This window comes from Scomber scombrus, chromosome 4 (assembly GCF_963691925.1).
Source record: "Scomber scombrus chromosome 4, fScoSco1.1, whole genome shotgun sequence".
NCBI classification, from domain to species: domain Eukaryota; kingdom Metazoa; phylum Chordata; class Actinopteri; order Scombriformes; family Scombridae; genus Scomber; species Scomber scombrus.
The window spans coordinates 8442680-8462642 of NC_084973.1; the positions used below are offsets into that span (position 1 = coordinate 8442680).

The 19963-nt window shown below is 38.2% G+C and overlaps 1 protein-coding gene across 1 annotated transcript; it reads left to right on the top strand.

Moving 5' to 3' along the window:
• The first annotated feature begins 7431 nt into the window (after nt 1-7431).
• Nucleotides 7432-10492, top strand: lrrtm4l2 (leucine rich repeat transmembrane neuronal 4 like 2). Its single transcript, XM_062417169.1, has 2 exons — nt 7432-7435; nt 8871-10492. Exons 1-2 carry the CDS (start codon nt 7432-7434, stop codon nt 10490-10492), a joined length of 1626 nt encoding a protein of 541 aa, XP_062273153.1.
• The last annotated feature ends 9471 nt before the right edge of the window (nt 10493-19963 follow it).

Here is a 19963-nt window from a genome sequence, read left to right on the forward strand (position 1 = left end):
CATCTCTGGATCATTTGAGAAACAATACATCATGGTTAATTGCATCAAAAGCTTTTAAGAAAATAAAATATGACATGAGTATATTTTGTTTTATTAAGGGTAGTGATTGGGAATGTGGGATGATTTACACAATGTCAGACTGTTGATGGAGATCAAATGTAGGGCATAAACAATTGATGGTGATTTATAACAATAAAGCACTAATTCGTCTCTTTAAGAAGTCATCAACTGACAAGCAAAAGTCAGTACATTTTTCCATATTTCACTTCAAGCTGATTAGTATTACAGGAAGTTATCTGGATACATGACATAGTCAATGAAAACTCATTTTTAATGTATTCCAACCCATTAAACTCAACTTTTAAAGCAAAGAAGTACAGATCTGCAACAGATTTATGTTTGAAACCAAGTTAGTTTTAATTGGTGAGAATATACCGTACAATAGTAGTCCTGAGTTATCTTTATATGGTCTGTATATTGTCAAACCTTTAAGTGATATACAGAAATGAGGAGCCACTGATTCTGTTATCACCTGTTGTAATTCCACTTTTTAAAATCACTGCATGTTGCTGTTGTGTAAGCATCTCATGCTATGTTCCTTGTGGTTGGTGCATCAATCCTTATTTATGTTGCTGAGCACATCTGACATGACCCACTTTCACATTTCATCCAGCTTCTTTGGGTATTTGCCATAACTGGCAAATATGGACAATTCAGAAATGCACAGATCAATAATCAGGTTTCACTGTATATTTATAGTCCACATTTAACATTGGAGAGAATATCACTAACTTGAATGTTTTTTTGTTGCTTTGTATCTTACTTACAGCTAAGATTTGACTGTCAAAATATGCTCCAAATAAAATGACTTGAGTTCCTTTGCCTTTAATTTCGTGATCTGTGTCCTTGATGTCCATCTGTAGTCATTGTTATACAGGGGTATAACAGGGGTCATCATGTAAAAGTTAACCTGCAAGAGAACAGAATGCTATCCATATATCCATTAAAAACAAAGGTATAGTACAGGGCTACTCAACTTCAAGTGGGCCAAATAGATATATATTAGAATAGTATAAGGTGCTTATGGCAGGTCCATATGCATATTTGTTAAAGGTGGAAACAGTGAAACAGTATATAAGTCAATAAGTGGGCCTGTTTGACCTGTTATGCCTGTTTCATCACAAAACAGATCTGTAGTCTAGACTACTAGTCTTTGCATTTACACATAACATTACAGGCACTACATTCCTCAACCAGGTGATTTACTACTATAAAACGTCAACACCTCTGTAATTTTGAGCCTGTCTGAGTCAGTGAAAAAAATTACACTGCCTTGAGATACTGTTTCAACATAGTAGTTCATGAGTAGTACGAGCAATCCTGAGACACTCGTGCAACTTCTCATTAGTCATGGAACAATGTGTTCTTGTTCTGATGGTAGTCACATGAGAAAAGCTAGACTCGCAAGTATAAGGCAATCTTACAATTATATTAGTTAACATGGTTAGTCCACTGCTCCCTCAGACTGTTAGTGCTGCTTTAAAGCAGAGGAGGACTACACATCAACCAATTATATCTCAATGATGCTCTCATCAATTCAAGACATTACGTATTTGCACAGAAGTCTGCCTGAGGTTTGATGGAAAATTCATCAATACCTCAACAGGAAAGCAGAAGCCTTGGAATCTTTCAGTAAAGTCAATTTTGTCCTGGATGACGGGCATTACAGCGCCCCATCTGCTGTGCTCATGAATGCACAGAGTTGTGTGAAGTGCAGCAATTTTGTTGCCATTAGGTCTGCAGTGAAAATTGGTATCTTTCTCCTGAAGGCACAAGGCCTCTCAACCAAAATCAGTGATAGACTTTTCCCGCCCCTGCATTTTGAGATTCATCCTGTTCTAAACTAAACTTCTACCATAAACAGTTTATCCAACATGTGTTCCAAGAGATTTGTTCCATGTTTGTGTTCACACGTACAAAGGAAAGACGCAATCTCGTGACGTCATTTCATCCAGAAATGTTGGATGAAGTGACAGTTTCCTTAACTTTTCACCAAGAACCACTTCATCAATGACAGCAAGCATGCAATCTTTAACGGTTTCCACTTCCTGTTAAGAAATGTGAGATTATCATATTTTGTTAAGACGAATGATTTTGTGACACCACCCACAAATCTAGCCACATTGATTTAAATGTTTTTTTTAAAACAACAAAAGAAAACGCTGACGTAATTATAAGATGCGTGGAACGGGGTTAACTCAAATAACAAAACGTCCCAACATTGAAAACCAAAGCATAGCTGTTCAATAAACTAAATACTATAATAGTAACCTATGACAACAGTTGAAGTTGAAGGCTATTCAGCATCTACATAGAAGTTAAATAAGTGAAATGTTTATCTTAACATGCCTAGCTCACAATTATCGTACAAATACAATAATTATTGTACATCTAGCAATGGTGGCCTCTTCTGTCTGGTTAGTGTCCAGGCTACACCAAGCGCCACTTGATTCCACTTCACACTGAAGAGATGCTAGCAGTCCCTGTACTCTCCTTCTTGTTCCTTCAAGCTCTCGGGCCCTTTGGGGCTGGCAAAATAAAGTAATACATGTCAAATTCTCTCTGAAATTGGTGATTTACACAGTCAACTTTAAGTCTCTTTAGCTCCGATAGAGACATTTTGAAGCTAGTTGTTTACTTAGCTAGCTTGAGTTTCTCTTTGCTAGCCCAGACTGCAACGTGAAGCTTGACTGAACGAATGATGAGTGGGTGTAATCCTGTTTAAGCCAATCACAGAATATAGGTGCGTTAAAAAGATGTAACCAATAGCATACATTCTATGGCTCGGATGTCTCAAAGTAGCTCAGAGATGTGCACCTTAGTTTTATTTATGATGTCATCCTCTTGCGGGCCATAGAAAAATACAAAAGTTCCGTATCCCGCCTGTGGGCCGCTAGTTGAATAGGCCTAGTATAGTACCACCATATGCACTCACCTTACTTTGCAAATAACTCAGCCACCAAATTGCTTCCTATGAAACTTTAATGACTGTCTGTGACTGACTGAATAATAGAGCGCGAGAAGGACCTGCTTTTTTGCAGCATAATGAATCCCCGTGAAGCAGAGTGATGAAATGTATAAATAGTAAAATAATTAGAACAAAGAGCAACTTAAAAAGGTGTTGAAGCAGGACATATTTACTCTGACCCTAGCGTTTAAAGGCGTAACTTTAAATATCCTGTAAATTAACCCTATACAATATCCAAGCAGCAGGTAAATATTTCTGAGATGAGGGCTTGTCCCAAAACATCTGGCTCTTTACTCGCTGGTGCTTCTGAAAAAAACTTGTGTTAAAACTTCAGCTGGACTCTGAGAGGATTCTTGATGTTTTCTAATGATTGAAAACTGAAAAAGTTTGTTGTGTGACTTGGATTCATAGTCTGTAGTCTGTGTTTTATTTTAGGGATCTACTGTTTGAGGATATGTGACAAGCATGGTATCTCTTTAGACAAAGTCACCTGCTAAAACACCAGCAGCAGTGGTGGTACAACATTCATGAAGCTAACGAGAGAAATGTGGTTGAACTCAATCAAAGTACTATTTAAACACTATTGTGATAAAGGTAAAATCAGTACGCTTCTGTCTTTTCTCCTACCACATTTGACAGAAGATGATGATACTGAGCCTTTATGTGGCAGTCTACCTTTTCAGATGTTGCTCTCATGCATAAGAAAACACACTTCTGCACAGAAGCCTGTGAGGATCAGTGGTAATGCATTATAGAGATGATGATAATGGGCCTCTGCATTAAAATCCTCAGTAAGATATGATACTTCCCTGCAAAATCAGTATCATCATGCACCACAAATGTAAAGGTTCTTATTTTGCAACTGGGGTTATTTTGTTTTTCATTTGTGTATTTCCTCATACATAATGCATTATAAATTACATAGTACTACACATGAGACCACTGGGCAAAAAGTTTGATTCATCCAAAAAAAGAAGTGGAAAAAGTTTTCTATGGTATGCCTGTAATGGTTTTGCAATGAGGGGAAAGTAAAGACAAAATAAGGTTGCAAAGAGTAAGATTTTAGATTAGCATTTATTTATAATGAATTGATTAAACTGCAAAACTAAAACTGTTCAACTGTAATAACCAATTAAACAAAAAGAAATATCAAAGTTAGCACATTAAATTTGACTTAATAAAAATAATAAAAGTGTGACATTTAGAAACGTAAGGTTTTTGGTGAGATTAAAAGACAGTGACATCCACATGTGTTTTTGGCACAATACCATATCCACTATAATCCCTTATTTTTACTTAATTTCTTCTTTTCTTTTTCTGATGAACAATTATGTATCTCCTCAATAACTCATTGTAATGAGAGAGGGTCACTTATTCAGCCGCCTCAATGTTTTGGTTTTGAACACTTCTTTCATTTCATTGTTGATTGTAATCAAAATGCTGTACACTCACTTCTTCCTTGTTTGTTATGTACATGCAAATAACATTTTAATAAAGCATCTGAGTTAGAATGATGAGTGATTTATTTGCATGGGCGACGGGATGTTGTGAAAACTCTCCACACACTGTCAGTCTCATAATAAGTATTTAGGCACTCATTTCGACTCAGTGTGCCTTATCTGATGGTAAGCAATCAAACATGAGAAATATTTCAAACAGCAGTCTAAAATACCATGACATGAGAGAACTATTTTTAATTATTTCTTGCCCCCTTATGACATTATTTAATGGGATTATTTAAGCACTGAATCCACCATTCAATGGTTTGGTACTCCTAAACACACCTTAAAGTTTGTTATTCTTCGGTCGCTGAACGGTAAAAGTTTTTGTATATTAATGTTAACCATCCATCTCAAAAGAAAGGCCAGTGACTTTTATCAAACATTTCAAACATGAAAGGCCACTTCGAGAATATAAGCATGGATGATGGTCTGCTGCAAACAACAGTGATTTCAGTTGGGTGGCCTGCACAGGTTTTTTTTTATCTGCATTTTTGAGGAAACAGGGCTCACTGAGAGGAGTAAAAGGTCAGTGAAGATGACTGAGTGATTGAATAAAACTGTCGATCCATATGTCTGTCTGCCCTAAACTAGTGAACATGCATATGTTCAAAATTCAACTTTTCTAGGAACATCTACATAAGGGTGACTTCACCTCCTGATCTCTCTGGGTGGGGTTGAAACACATTAATTGTGCCACCTATCAAAAAAATATATGGTATCCATTTCTTTGCTCTCTGTGTCCTAATCATTGACAGTTATAGATAGTAGTTGTCAACTGTCTGAAGGTGATTTCATTGTCAAATCCCAAGATTTGCTGGTGTGCACGTAGTTCATTTTTGATGATTTCATAGAAAAGACAAGATAAGGCTGATAAACAGATCATGGAGCTGACACATTGTCACTGGCAGTCAATGTAGCACATCCTCCCTCACTGAATACAGTTTAATACTGACGCAATGTTCCTCTGCCCAAACGTCTGCAAAGCAACCTCTTCTTACAACGTCAACATCAAGCAGCACATTTCCATTTCCCCACACTTCTTTAGCTGCACAATTCTTAACTGACATGTGAATCCCACCGACGGCACGTGTGAGACGGCATCCCCTTTGAGGAGCAGCTTATGTTTGACATTCACTTGCAAAAAATGTGCTACTATAAGTCTGGAAGGTATTATCTTAGCAGAATGGCTCGTTTTCACACCTCTCAGAGTCACCCCTGCTGTGGTGTTGATGGAGCAGATTTCATAAATGTACTTCTTCTTAATACAATCCACAGGCATCAGAGGAAATCTTGTTTGACCAAGAATATTACCTCACTCCTAGCCAAATATTAATAGGAATTCACTGGTTCATTTCCCCTGACTAAAAGTGATTTGGATGCTGATTTCTCTTGATGTCATGTAATTATAGATCACTGTCAATAGCTCTTCATGCAGGACATTTCTCTCTGTGTGCACAAGGGGTTGCTGTTACCACGCATTACAACTCAGACACTGCTGTGCACTCAAAATAGTGTTTTCCAGACTGTTGAATTCAATATGATGAATGTCTGTTCAGAGCAGAAACAGCAAGTATGAAAAACAAGATATTACAGGTTTCCTTAGCTCCTGGTGATTCAAACATGCTTTTAATCTTCTTCCTCTGCAGTCAGTTGACTGCCCACTTCATAAGGTCCATCAATTTGAATACCAATAATCTTAGTGTTGCTACCTCTTCAATAGCATCTCCAGATACTGAGAGGTGTTAAATGTTTATCTGCATAAACTCCCCCCGCTGTCTGGCAGTGTGGATGTGATGCTGCATTTCAACATCACACTTAAGCTGTTGCTATAATTATCTTTTGAATGAGCGACTGAGATGAGGAACACAGTCCTGGTTACCCAATTCCAGGTCATTCCCTGTCCATTTTAAATTAATGATTGAAGAATCATACCATTAATGACCTCCTGAATATGATCTTGCTCTCTCTTAAATATTCTGAACAAGAAATTTATATTTTAGTTGGCATGACTCTCTAGCATCCTCATGGTCAGCACCGTGTGTCACTTAGTTGTTAGTAACCACCTGATCCTCACATTCCTCTCAGCAAATTGTGGATGGAAAGTAAATAATTTAAAATATGATGAAAGTCTCATTTTAAGTGAGAGCCTGCACCTCATCTCAGAATATAATCAAACTTAATGAATTTCTGTCACTAAAATAAATTATTTTTTAGAATTCAGGAAGCTTCCTGTTGAGCAAGATAAACATACCTGAACTTACATTTTTATCACAATTGTACAGGCCTGCATAATTAATTCACATAAAACATGACATAACTTATTAACAATTAATACATTAAACCCTTGGGCGACTGCATTTAATTAATTAAATAATAGCTGAATTTACAGCTTATAGGGCTATCTGAGTGCTTAAAGACGCCCACGCGCCCCTGAGAAAGAGAGAGATGAGGAGAGACCGCGCGCGAGAGAGAGAGGGAGAGGAGAGAGAGAGAGAGAGAGAGAGAGAGAGAGAGAGAGAGAGAGAGAGAGAGAGAGAGAGAGAGAGAGAGAGAGATCAGAAAGAGGAGTGGGGTGGGTGGGGGGACTGCATGGAGTGGAGGATTGTGCATCAGTCTACTGGCGCTCAAATGGGTTATTGCGCACACAGCAGGCTGAACCAGCAGCGGCTCCAACTATGAACCAAGTGTGAAGGCGTCCTAATTCTGAGCGTCGGACGGAGATCAGGGGTCTGGACCGCTGCGGAAACTTGCCTCTATTTGATTTTCTCCTCCAGCCTAAGTGATGCTCAGTATGCGGATCGACTCTGAGGCTGCATGAACTGCGAACATTTTCACATCTAGGGCAGTTTAATGTGCTCTTCATCCTTTCATTTCAGAAGATTACTCCTTCTCTCACTGGCGATGGGTAAGTCATTATGTTCCTCAAAATTTAGTGACACAGTTTCTCTCCCTTTTCAGGCTATTGAGCTGAGAATACAGCTCTCATCAGTTTTTACAGACATATGCTCATTAAACTGGATTTTATTGTATTTCTTGCACATAACAAAGAGGGCTGCTTTTTAAAATTATTATAACCATAACAATACCAACTTTACTTGTATAGCAGTTTTCAAAACAATATAAAGTGCATTGGAGCAGATTAAAAGCAAAGCAAACAAACAAAACCACTCAAAATCCAACCATAATGAATATAAAATAGGCTTACAGCAGAGTATATATATTGAGAACAGGAAAAAGCCTGTCTGTACAGATGTGTTAAGGAAAGACCTGAAGGTTGAAACTGATGTGATGAGTCTAAGTTCCTCTGGTGAGGCGTTCCTTGACTGCAAATGTTCTGTCACCTCTAACCTTGAATCTAGGAACAGCCAATAGATCCCTGCCAGAGAGGCTCAAACTGCAATTTGGTTCATAAGGGGTGAGGAGTTCAGAGATGTGTTTTGGAGCAAGACCACATTTAGCATTGAGAGTAATTTAAATGTAAAAAATGAACAGGTTGCCAGAAAAGAGAGGCCAACAGAGGGGTGATGTGATCACATTTAAATGAATTAGTTAAAATCCTCACTGCTGCATTCTGTACTAGCTGCAGACAGGAAACAGAACTTTGGCTCCAGCAGAATTACAGCAGTCAAACCCAGACAAGATAAAAGCATGGATGATTTTCTGCAGGTTAGCAAAGGATAAAAGCACTGTATTTTTCACTTAAGTGAAATAGCAGGACTGTACTGTATTCTTGACTTGGGCATGAAAGCTAAGGTCGACCTAGCAACAGGTTTTTAGTATTTAGACGAGTGGCATCATTATTGCCTTTGTCCTCCACATGATTATCTGTCTGAATATTTTCACATAACCATACCTTAAAAGAGCAGTGTGTATAATTTAATGGCCATAGCGAATGGACTTGGCAGAAAACTAATATAATATTCATAAGTACGTTTTAATTAGTGTGTAATAACCTGATAATAAGAATCATTGTGTTTTTGTCACTTTAAAATTAGCCCTCTTCCATGGAGCCCACCATGTTGCACTGCCATATCAGTATTTTCCATGTTTTTCGTGAGTTTTGCAGCCACTACACACTTAAAAGGTGGTGGCACTGCTCGATGCCACTAAATCCTACACACTAGACCTTTGAAAGTAGCTAACATTAGACTCCTAAAATAAATTCTTCATGAGGCAGGTCTGGTGTTTCACTCATCAGACAATAAGTTGCTCCTCATTACGCGACTGCGTGTTTGAAGACTGAAGTTCTCACCTTTACTTATTTAAACTATGTTTGAGCACACATTCTTCTACATCCAGTCATCCTTTTGATTGCCTCTGCCCCACTCTACCCCCAACAGGTTCTGTGATGTTGGACTGGAGGTTATCATGTCTTCTTCTGCATGCAGCTGTTTTGCTGCTGCTCAGCAAGGGGGAGAGGATGTGCCCTGCAAGTTGTCGCTGTGAAGGAAAGATTGTTTATTGCGAATCTGGCATCTTCCAAGACATCCCAGAAAACATCACCACAGGATGCCAAGGTCTGTCTCTGCGTTATAACAACCTGCTGGTTCTGTTGCCATACCAGTTTGCTCATCTAAATCAGCTCATCTGGCTTTACTTGGACCACAATTCAATCAATTCTATAGATGCTCTAGCCTTCCATGGTGTTCGCAGGCTCAAAGAACTGATTCTCAGTTCCAACAAAATAACCCATCTGCACAATAACACATTCAGTGCCATACCAAATCTGCGAAATCTGGACTTATCCTATAATCAGCTGCAATCTCTACAGCCTGGACATTTTTATGGCCTACGTAAGCTACAAAACCTCCATCTTCGATCTAATGGACTAAAACAGATCCTAGTTCGCACATTTCTGGAATGCCGTAGCCTGGAGTTTCTAGACTTGGGTTATAATCGCCTTCGGAGCCTCACACGCACAACATTTTTAGGGCTGTTCAAGTTGAAAGAGCTTCATTTAGAGCACAATCAATTTTCTAGGATTAATTTCTTCATTTTCCCACGCCTTACCAACCTGCAGGCTCTTTATTTGCAGTGGAACCGCATACGATCCATCAATCAAGGCATGCCCTGGACCTGGCACAAACTACAGAGATTGGACCTTTCTGGGAATGAAATCCAAATGTTGGACCCAGCTGTTTTTCAATGTATGCCAAACTTACAAATTCTCAACCTTGAATCAAACAAACTCAGTAGTGTGCCAGTGGAAGCTGTGGCAGCCTGGACTTCACTGACAATTATCAGCCTGGCTGGTAATGCCTGGGACTGCAGCCCTAGCATCTGTCCACTCATGGGATGGCTCCAAACCTTCAGAGACTCCAAAGACATCAGCATGATATGCAGCAGTCCCAAGTCTGTGCAGGGCGAAAGGGTCGTGGATGTAGTGAGGAACCAGTCAACGTGTGTGGATGTGGGAAATCCATTCTCAACCACTGCTTTCATTATTCTGACTAAAACCCCAGTTGTGAACATCACAACTCACCCCTCTCCAAGTGGCATTACGGAGCTGGCTCGTACTGAGTCACCTGTACAGAGATTAACGCCCTCACCTGTCCGCCCTAGCTGGAAAGAGGGAAAGACAACAGAGTCCACAACCCTGAGCACCACATCACCCATCTCCCCAGAAGCCCCTACATCGTTTATCCCAGAGCTACCGTTTGAACATATGGCTTTCCATAAAATCATTGCAGGCAGCGTAGCCCTGTTTCTGTCAGTGTCATTGATCCTCTTGGTTATTTATGTCTCATGGAGACGCTACCCCAACACCATGAGGCAGCTGCAGCAGCACTCAGTCAACCATAAGCGCAGGAAAAAGGCTCGGAAGCAGGAGCAGGACCTGAACTCTCAGTTGCAAGAATACTATCTGAGCTACCACTCAAACTCAGAGACAATGGACTCCCTGGTGAATGAGACAAGGCCGTGCACGTGCACCATATCAGGGTCCATAGAATGTGAGGTCTGAGTTGCTCACCCCACCTTAAGAGAATAAAAGTGCAGTCACTGAGCAGAAGTAAATGTTTTTTTCCCCCCATGAGATGAAGTGGTTGTATCTCTAATTTGAGATGATAGATTCTGCAGCACTAAAGAAAATACTTGGGGGCATATTACAATATAATTATGTGCACAGAAGAGAAGACTGGAATGGAGAGATATATTTGGAGAGAGCTAATTATCGCCCTGACTGACAGGAGAACGGTGGCAGGGTCAGCCAGGTTAGCTGTATATGATCTAACAAAACCAGTGGACCTCTGCTACAGTAGAACTCTGCAGAGAGAGAGTGACCTTATTCTTAGTCAGACTATATCGCCATAAGACATATGAACCAACCAAGCCACTTTCTACTTGCTTTTTTATTATGTAGCTTGTAAAGCATTTAGGGTGTATGTGAGCATCTTTTTGTGTATGCTTGTGTCTGAGTGTGTGTGTGTGTGTGTGTGTGTGTGTGTGTGTGTGTGTGTGTGTGTGTGTGTGTGTGTGTGTGTGTGTGTGTGTGTGTGTGTGTGTGTGTGTGTGTGTGAATTTATAGTCTAATTTCCTGGCTTCTGGTTGGAAGAGTTACAGTGTTGCACCTTATTCTCATAGATGCTATTTGTGCAGTTAATACTATTTTGCATTTGGCATACTAGTGCAACAATTAGAGGTAGCATTTCCACATAAAATGGGGGAACAATCATGCAGAGAGCATCCGGATATTTTTGCATGATTTCATTGTCCTTACTTGCGATGCTTCTCGCTCTGATCAAATCATCAGTTATTTGTGATGATTAAGTTGCATTTCGGTTCACTGCAGGCTCAAGCTATACAAGCTGATGATATTTAAAACTCACAGTTCCAATCTCAGGACTGATATTTTTGAGCTGTAAAAAAAAAAAAGTCAGGTCTGATGGAGGCCATGATGTGTCAAAGTAACCATGTTGATTTTCATAACAAATTTTGTATTGACTATTCCTATCATTCTGATCATGCATTGTTTGTGTAAAGACGTAACAATATGGGTACTAGGCATTCTATGTGATAATTACTATAATTAAAAGAAACACTGACAATTGCTGAAAAAATGTGTGCTGATGAGAGTATTGATGAGTTATCTGGCACAACGTGGAGAAAATAATCTTCTCTCAAAATCCATTCATTCATTGTGCAGGCTTATACATTTGAGTCGATCTGCTGCTGCACGCAAGAGAAGCTGACATACTTTCTATCATGTGTCTTATTTTCTGGCTTTCTTCTATCATCTCCTGACACTACAGTATTGACAACTGTATTGATTGTATCTGGGTTACACTTCTCAAACTCAGGGTCTCAGAGACCATGTCAGTCCCCGGCACATTTCTGAGCCAGTGTAGAAATAAGCTGTTCTATACTCTCAGTTTCTCTCATAAACAGGTTTGCTTTTAGTCTAAGTGGAGCCCAAATAGGCGATGGCATTGTTGGCTCGTCTGTGAGACAAAAAGACATTCCAGTCCCTGAAACCAAAAACAGATTAAGGATCTCTGGTTTATATAACCACCTTTGTCAGTTTGGAAATATTGCTATTGCTGTGTACTGTGAAAGGAAAGCGAGAATAGAGGCAGGCTTCTGAAGGACAGTGGGTGTTACGGGTCAAGGCAGTTATGCTTTTAAGACGATATCACCCACCTTGGTCTGTCTTCTTCACATCTCCACTCCTTCCTCTCCCTCCTCCCCTCCCTCCCTCCCTCCCTCCCTCCATCGTTTTTCTTTTTTTTTTCCATCTGCTTGCTCACTCCGAGAAGAGAAAATTAACCTGCACCGCGGGGATATACAGTATGTGTGTGCGTTAAGCCAGGCAGGATTAGGTAGCGATGGTGCTAACATGTAAGAGGTGTCTTTTCCTGTGTGAGACTCAACTGAAAAACAATAATCCGCTGTTTAATTCAATACAGTCCCTCCCCAACCCCCCCACCCCCCCACCCCCCCAGACATTTATACCACAGCTGTTAATCGTCTTATCAGGCCTCTTGTAAATAGACGTTTGATTCCTTCTCCAGTTAACAGTCATTAGCATGTTCACACATCTTCATGTGTTAAGTGTGTATAAAGTTTCTGGTTGGTCAAAGGTTGTTTTGATAAGGATTTATGATCCTCCATAATTCGCTTTCTAAACATGACTCAGGGTTTCTTTACCCTCCATGCAGGCAAGGAGGCACGCTGCCATCAGAATTTATATCCATGTATTTAGTTTCCAGCACTTGCATACATGATGAATTTCATTTCGAGGGCCAATGGGAAAATCAGCAAGGCCATACAAAAAATGTAATATGAACAGTAGAAATGATTTGTTGATCCAATTCTGGCAGATATTGTAATTAGTGTTTGATTTGTCGTATTTTGACTGATGAAAAGCTATTCCCCGCGTTTTCAAATCTTTTGGTGTTGTGTAGCTAATAAAAGAATGCTGATTAGAGAGCTGTGGTCTGCATCTTGCAGATCATTATTGGGGATATTTGTTTGGATGAAAAATTGTGGGAGTGCAAAGTATTGACTGAGTACAACAATGCATACACAAATAGAAGCACACTCCACTGGAAAAAATATAGCCTGTACGCTCAACGATTCCAGAAATGAAAAAAATAAGTTGAGTTAATTGAGGCACCTTTTGCCAGAACGTTCTCCAGGTAGATGAGTGAGGTCAAAAATTGTTCACATTATTCAAATGATGCCTATAAACAGCCATAAATATGGTATGTTTTCTCTGTGCTTCCCGTAAACACTCACTGTGAGGGGTAACTTGCTCAGCCCTCACTGGCAGCCATGACATTTTGATTTACATCTCACATTGGGGATCTTTTCAAAGTTAACATGTGTGCAATGTTGTGTTCATCCTTGCCAAAGGTGATATAGCAATGATTTTTAAAAGGTGGGCACATTAAATCCAAAGCAGCACTCTTCATATTTAATCAGTACTGCTTTGGGTTTTATTGTCAATACCTCAAATGCATGTTTTCTTCTTATCCGACGGCCTGATTTCTATTTATGAACTTAAAAAAAACTAGTTTGGGGAAGTACGCTTGTTTGTTGTTTTCTTTCTTGCCGTGCGTTGCTGTGGGAAGATAAATCCCACTTCAGTGTTTGTATGGTAAATATAAGGCCATAGCTAGCAGCTGGTTAGCTTAACTTAGCATAAAGACTATAAAAAACAATGCAAACAGGTAGCCTGACTCTGTCCTAAGGTAACACCCACCAGCACCTGTGAAGCTCACTAATTAAAACAGTATATGATTTGTGTAATCTGCACAGAAATATGATAATTTTGCCGGATGTTATGTGTCAAACTATTTCTCAGTAAAATGCTCACTGCTTTCTTGAGCATACTGAATTATTGCACCCACTACTGCTCCAATTTACCATCCACTGGAAGGGATTTCTTCAAGGGTGATTGAGCCAGAGTAGTCCTAAATTGGACAAAATGAGCTCACTAGACAGAAGAGTGTGGCTATTTCTTTCTTTCTTTCTTTCTTTCTTTCTTTCTTTCTTTCTTTCTTTCTTTCTTTCTTTCTTTCTTTCTTTCTTTCTTTATTTCTTTCTTTCTTTCCTTCTTTCTTCTAGTGGCACCACATCCACTATGAATTAAAAGAGTCAAACATGTACAACCTTTAAGCTACCTAGTCAAAATAATGAGTTCCAGGCTGTTAAATTCAAATGATTAATGTCAGCTGAAAATAGAATCAGCGAAGTATGAAAGTATTCAAAGACAGTGTTGTCACAATTTGGGAGAAAAAACTTTCCCTGTCTCCTGCACTCCAAAACAGTTTTTCTTTTGTTACTTCATCTTTTGTGCACTGCATGTCACCTGTAAAATTCATTTGAATACTAATGCTTTGCAGCTTTTGTTGCATGTCCCAGTTGACCCCCAGAGGAGGAAAGGTTTTTTGCTAATTTCCTCTTTATTGTTCATGTCAAAGTGGTGTCAGTTAGACAGACTTCTCTGCAAATTCCATTGTTCTAACAGGATGGCATTAAAGTGTCACCACAAAGAATGCTGAAAGGAGATGAGTTTGTGACATAAAATATTCTCTCACTTTCATCTCCCTAATTCATAAGTCACTTGAATTTTTTTAACTGTGTGCTTAATGAGAAAGCAAGAATTTACATTGTCTCTGCAAGAGGTGGGAGGTAGACTTTTCTGTCAATATACTCATTGTGTCTGGTCAGTCTGTGTATCATCTTTACGTCGGTGATCTGAGTTCCTGTAAAGAATCCGTATTTAAGTTTGTCACAATAAAATATCTTTCTGTTAAGATCCTCTCTGCAGTGCTGTTTGACTTTATAGGAGCCAGAACTGGAAGGCTGTTCCGAAACGTCCAGTATAATATACTGTATTACATTTTATGAGTTACTGTCTCATCCATAATAAGTGATCCCAGAGCAGCTTGGGTTTACTTAATATCAGGAAATCATTTGCAGCAGAAACCCAGTTAACAGCTTGACCTTTTCAGCTGAAATTGTGTTTTCTTGTGACAAAGTGTCTGCTGCACAGTTAGAGCTGTAAGCAACATTTCATATCTTGTAATGATCGTGTCTCAAACACATGCTGTACATGCAGACTACATGATGTAACCATAACACAGTACTTTCTTTTGAGATGTTACCTCATAGTTTCATAATTTCTTTGATTTATTTCCCCCGATTCCTCAACAGCTCCGCTTTCCACACCTGGGAAATCAACCAAAAGCCAACAACAATTAAATGTATAAGATTCATATTGTTGCTCCCAAGTAATAAAACATCACTATGGTACCAATAATAAAGACACTGTGGCAATGTCCGCGGAGGATCCACTTTAGAGGTAGGAAAGGAAAATGATTCAGTCGTGCGAAAGAAACTTCATCTCCGTGGTAACTTCGCACACATACACCGCACCCACAACCCAAACTCTGCTTCAAAAGACAATCTTCAGAGCTGACAGCTGCCTGTGTGACCGGCAGATAAGCTGACTTGACAAAAGTAGAGCAAAAAAAAGGGGAAAAAAACAATCTTAAATAAAATATGTCAAAAAGGTACACATCCTGTCCATCTTTCCATTGCCATCCCTGTTATTTTAAATCAAAGTGAATTTAAACAAACTGCATTCTAATTCATTGCAATTTATTGATTAGGAGCAGATTAGGTATTAAATTCTAGGGATTGCATATTCAGATTGTGGTAAAAACACAATAATCTTACTTCCAAATATTTTTTATTTCAACTTACTGCATCCAACAACAGAACCATAAACACTGCCATTGTAAATTACTGTAAAAATATTGCTACTATTAAGTTTTCTCTGCATTGGGACTCCTTTTGACAGAAGTCCCTCAGGCTCATTGCTGTGAGCATCTCTGCTACCGCATGAATGATGGCAGCATTAGTGCAGCAGAGGCAAACAGGGCCGCAGTGCTCTGAAACATCCTAATAAAGATAAAAAGTGGCAAACACATGTTTATTACCACAGAGACTCTGCAGTGAAGGTTGTTAAGGGGCAGAAAAAACAAGTTTCACAGGAATGAACGGGTAGGGGATAACTGCTGGATTACAGAGGTTTGACTGCCTTTAACAAATTGAACCTCATGGCAGCTTGGATTTCCTCTACAGGCCTCCCTCTGACTCCTGTGCAGCAGATTCTTCTTCTGTTTGTAAAGCAGTGTAAAGGATTCTATCGACGTCTGCTGGCAACCACAAGACTGTGACAACAGCAGCATCAGTCTGGCACAGACAGCATTGTGGTATAAGTAATAAAACCGCATTAACAGCAGAGTTTCTTTGCTAATTAGAGCAAATGGAAAGTAATGCCATTGTAATGCTGTTTTATCATTTGACATATGTTTGGCTTTAACATTAAGTATACAAAATTGCACTTAATTAAAGCATAGTATACTCCCATGTCCGTTCATGATTAATGTACTTAAAGTGTGCTAATTTCTACTATGAACCTAATGCATTAATTATATATAATTAGAAATGATATATTATTAAAATATATTAAAATACACTTCAGTGCATTTGACTGTGTTACTTTGAGACAAGTTGTAATGAAGGGTGCTTACATCTTTTTGTTCTGATGTTGTGCGTACTGTGTATAGACTTAAAATATATTTTCTTCCACTTTTAGAATGACTATCCTGAGTTGCTTTAAATAGATTTCAGGTGCATCTACATTAAGTACCAAACAGTTGTTTTTAAATATATTTAATTATGACTTAATGCAGTCTAAAAATAGTACTTAAGTGTAGTGTAGTATATTCTAAATTGGACTGTTTTTATATCATTAATATAGTACTGTAAGTACAATGTTATAGTAAAAAATAGCACCATGTAAGTACAGAAATCATACCACAGTTTTTGATTACAATCTTGTTTACATGCTTTGGATATTTCAATAACACGACTGAAAATGTGTTTTATGTAGATTAAAGTTTTATTTCCAGTATTCCAGTAAAGTAAGTACAACAAAGTGCATTTAAAAACACTTAATTACTTCTAATGGCGTCTCAGTTTATCACAGCTAAGTCTACTCTAGGTTGTTTTTAATAAATAGCATTAATAAACAAAGTAATGGTATATTTTAAGAAGAAAAATCACAACATACTTTTGAACACATTCAACATGTATTTTTGTGCTAATTCAAAGTATATTTCAAGTGTGTCTGAAGTGTTTTACATACATTTAAATAACTTTGCTTTAATGATCAGATAATAAAATAAAACACTTTTATCAACATGAATTAACAGTCAGTCATTCCTTAACATGCTATGAGCGTAAAGCTTTTCAAACAAGTAACCCTACCAATGTCTATGAGAACTTTCCTTTAATTTTATATTCCCTTGAGATAGTCCGTGCAAGCTTTTTACTCCATCTCTAATCTCATGAAGTATGAAGTACCCCTTCTGTAAAAAAACACCAGAAGTGTCCTTGGACACCGAGTACAAATGGTAAGCTAAAATCTACTCCATTAAGAGCTTCCTCCTCAACCCAACTTGTGTGCACTATTCATCAAACAGACTTAAATCACTCCCTTACAACCTGATATACTGTTACAATACTGTAACATGCCATTTGTGTGAATAGTTGTTATATATTGTACAATAAAGTATGGACATTTTTCTGAATTTTGAAGCTACAATTGAAGACTTTCAGTGTTTCTGTCTTTAATTTGTCTATCACACCAAGCATTCCTATGAAGCTGGATTGTTTTAGCAGTCATGACTCCATCCTCCACTGCTGAACAGATGAAATAGGAATCACAGGGTGATGGAGGCTTCAGTGGTACTGATCAAATGTATTGCACATTTTGGGCCACGGGACAGTAAAAATCTCATTTGTTGACAAATCATTTGAGTTGACAAACAGTGCAATCTCATATTTATACGACTGAAGTCCTTTAGGTGTGACGGTCCGCAGAATCCCAATCATCATGAATCACAACAATTGTTGTTACAGACCCTCCTCCTCATGGCTGAAAGAAATAGCCAGTTCTTGTTGCTTTTAGGCTTTCTCTGTAGGAGCGGGACGTGCTTCAAATATCTATCTTTTTAAAAGCCTCATATGAGGATGGATATTTTATTGAGAGTGTCTGTTGCGGTTTGATAACAGTGATTATTTCCTGTATGTTTCAAAACATCAAGTCACAAAGAGGAATGCTGCTCGTACTTTATGTCATCCACAAAATATTTTCTCCACAATTCAATGCTATATTCTCATCCACTTCAGTAACACATTAATCAGCTGGAGTAACGATTGCTCTGTATTTCCACAGTCTAATCTATAACTCACATTCATTTATGAATAAGGGGTTTGACTATAAAATGTATTTGGTATTGTGCTTCCCCAAGACAGAAGTAAGTTTCTGCAGATCATCATGAGTGTGGTGATTACTGCGGCTATAAATAGTGAATTAATTAATTAGCAGCTAGCTGATGAGAATTTCTCTTTATCGACTTCACTGCCCTGATTGCTCTTGAAATGCCATTCATTATTGTTGGGTATCTATTGAATAATTTTATTTGGCTACAATTTGCATGATCTCCATTTTAATATCTTATGCAATATGTAAATAGTTCTATTAAAATACACTATAATATTCATGCGCTCCATTCTTACTGTGGTCATCTCTGTAATGTTATGATAATTTGTGTAGTCATGTGCAAATTGTTATGCCTGTTTGGACAAAATAAAAGAAGACATTTTAATATTTTAAACAGGTTTTACTTATTTATTGGTGCTTCTCTCTGTTTGTATGTTTGAATCAATGAATGAATGCATCAAAAATGTAAGCATGCTTGCCAGCCTTTAAAAAAAAAGCAATGTCAGTAAAAAATGTGTATATGGGTCTTCTTGTCCTGGTTGAAATGTGTATGTTAGACATGTCTGAGGCACTAAAGTCTGTACAACTACTTAGGAGTTGCTGGAAGTTGTAGAAAATGTCACAATAACTTGTTAACATGCTGTTGTCTGCACATGACATCCAGGAAGTGAATTTGAATTGCAAAACCAGTATACAAGAAAATAAAACATGCTCATATGATAGATTAATATATTAGCAACTGCACTGATTTACATATTTATATTTATATTTATTATACAGCATAAAGTCCCTGTTGGTTATAAGGCAACAACAAATCCACACAAATACCAAATCCATAAATGCATTAGTCCTTCTCTTAATTTTGTCTGACTTCCCTACCCAGAAGTAAATCTTTCTTTAAAACAGCACTACGGTTGTCATCAAACATTTCTTAAACTGGAGAAAAGAGCATATTTGTTGGAAACCTTTTTCCACAGCAGGTGATCTAGTGAGTATTTCTGGCTGCAAGGTGATATTGACTCAAAATAATCAAAGTAAATGAAGGAACGCAGTGCAACAGTGTGGCTCATTGATGTGTTTTGGGACTATGAACAATAGACATCAATGGCACACAGGTACAATCTATATGAAGTTTCGGTCACACAGACAATAGCAAGTAGGATGTTGAGAATAAAAAAAACGTGAACATCAACACTTTTCCTTCAAACCTTGCATTTATACAAATCTCAATATGCACAAAAAATAAAGCTTGAAACACAAGTTTTCATACTAAATGATATAAATGACACCCATGTATTATTTCCACAAATTATGAAATTTTGCCTAGCAGACTAATGTTTACTGCATCCTAACAAAACATCCATATTAGAAAAACCAATGCAAAGATTTATCATTAAGATAGCTCGTGTAATACTTTGCACATTCAAACAATTCAACCAGACAACTCTATACGTCTATAACCTTATCAAATCCCCTCTGCTTGTTTGCGCGGTGAGTCATTAAAACACTCATTAAAACGTCTTGATGAGGACTGACCCATTCAACTGCTCAAGCATGCAGTACCTTATCACACTTCCACCCTCTGGATATTGAACTACAGCAACATTTCAGCTGGAATATAACAAATAAGAC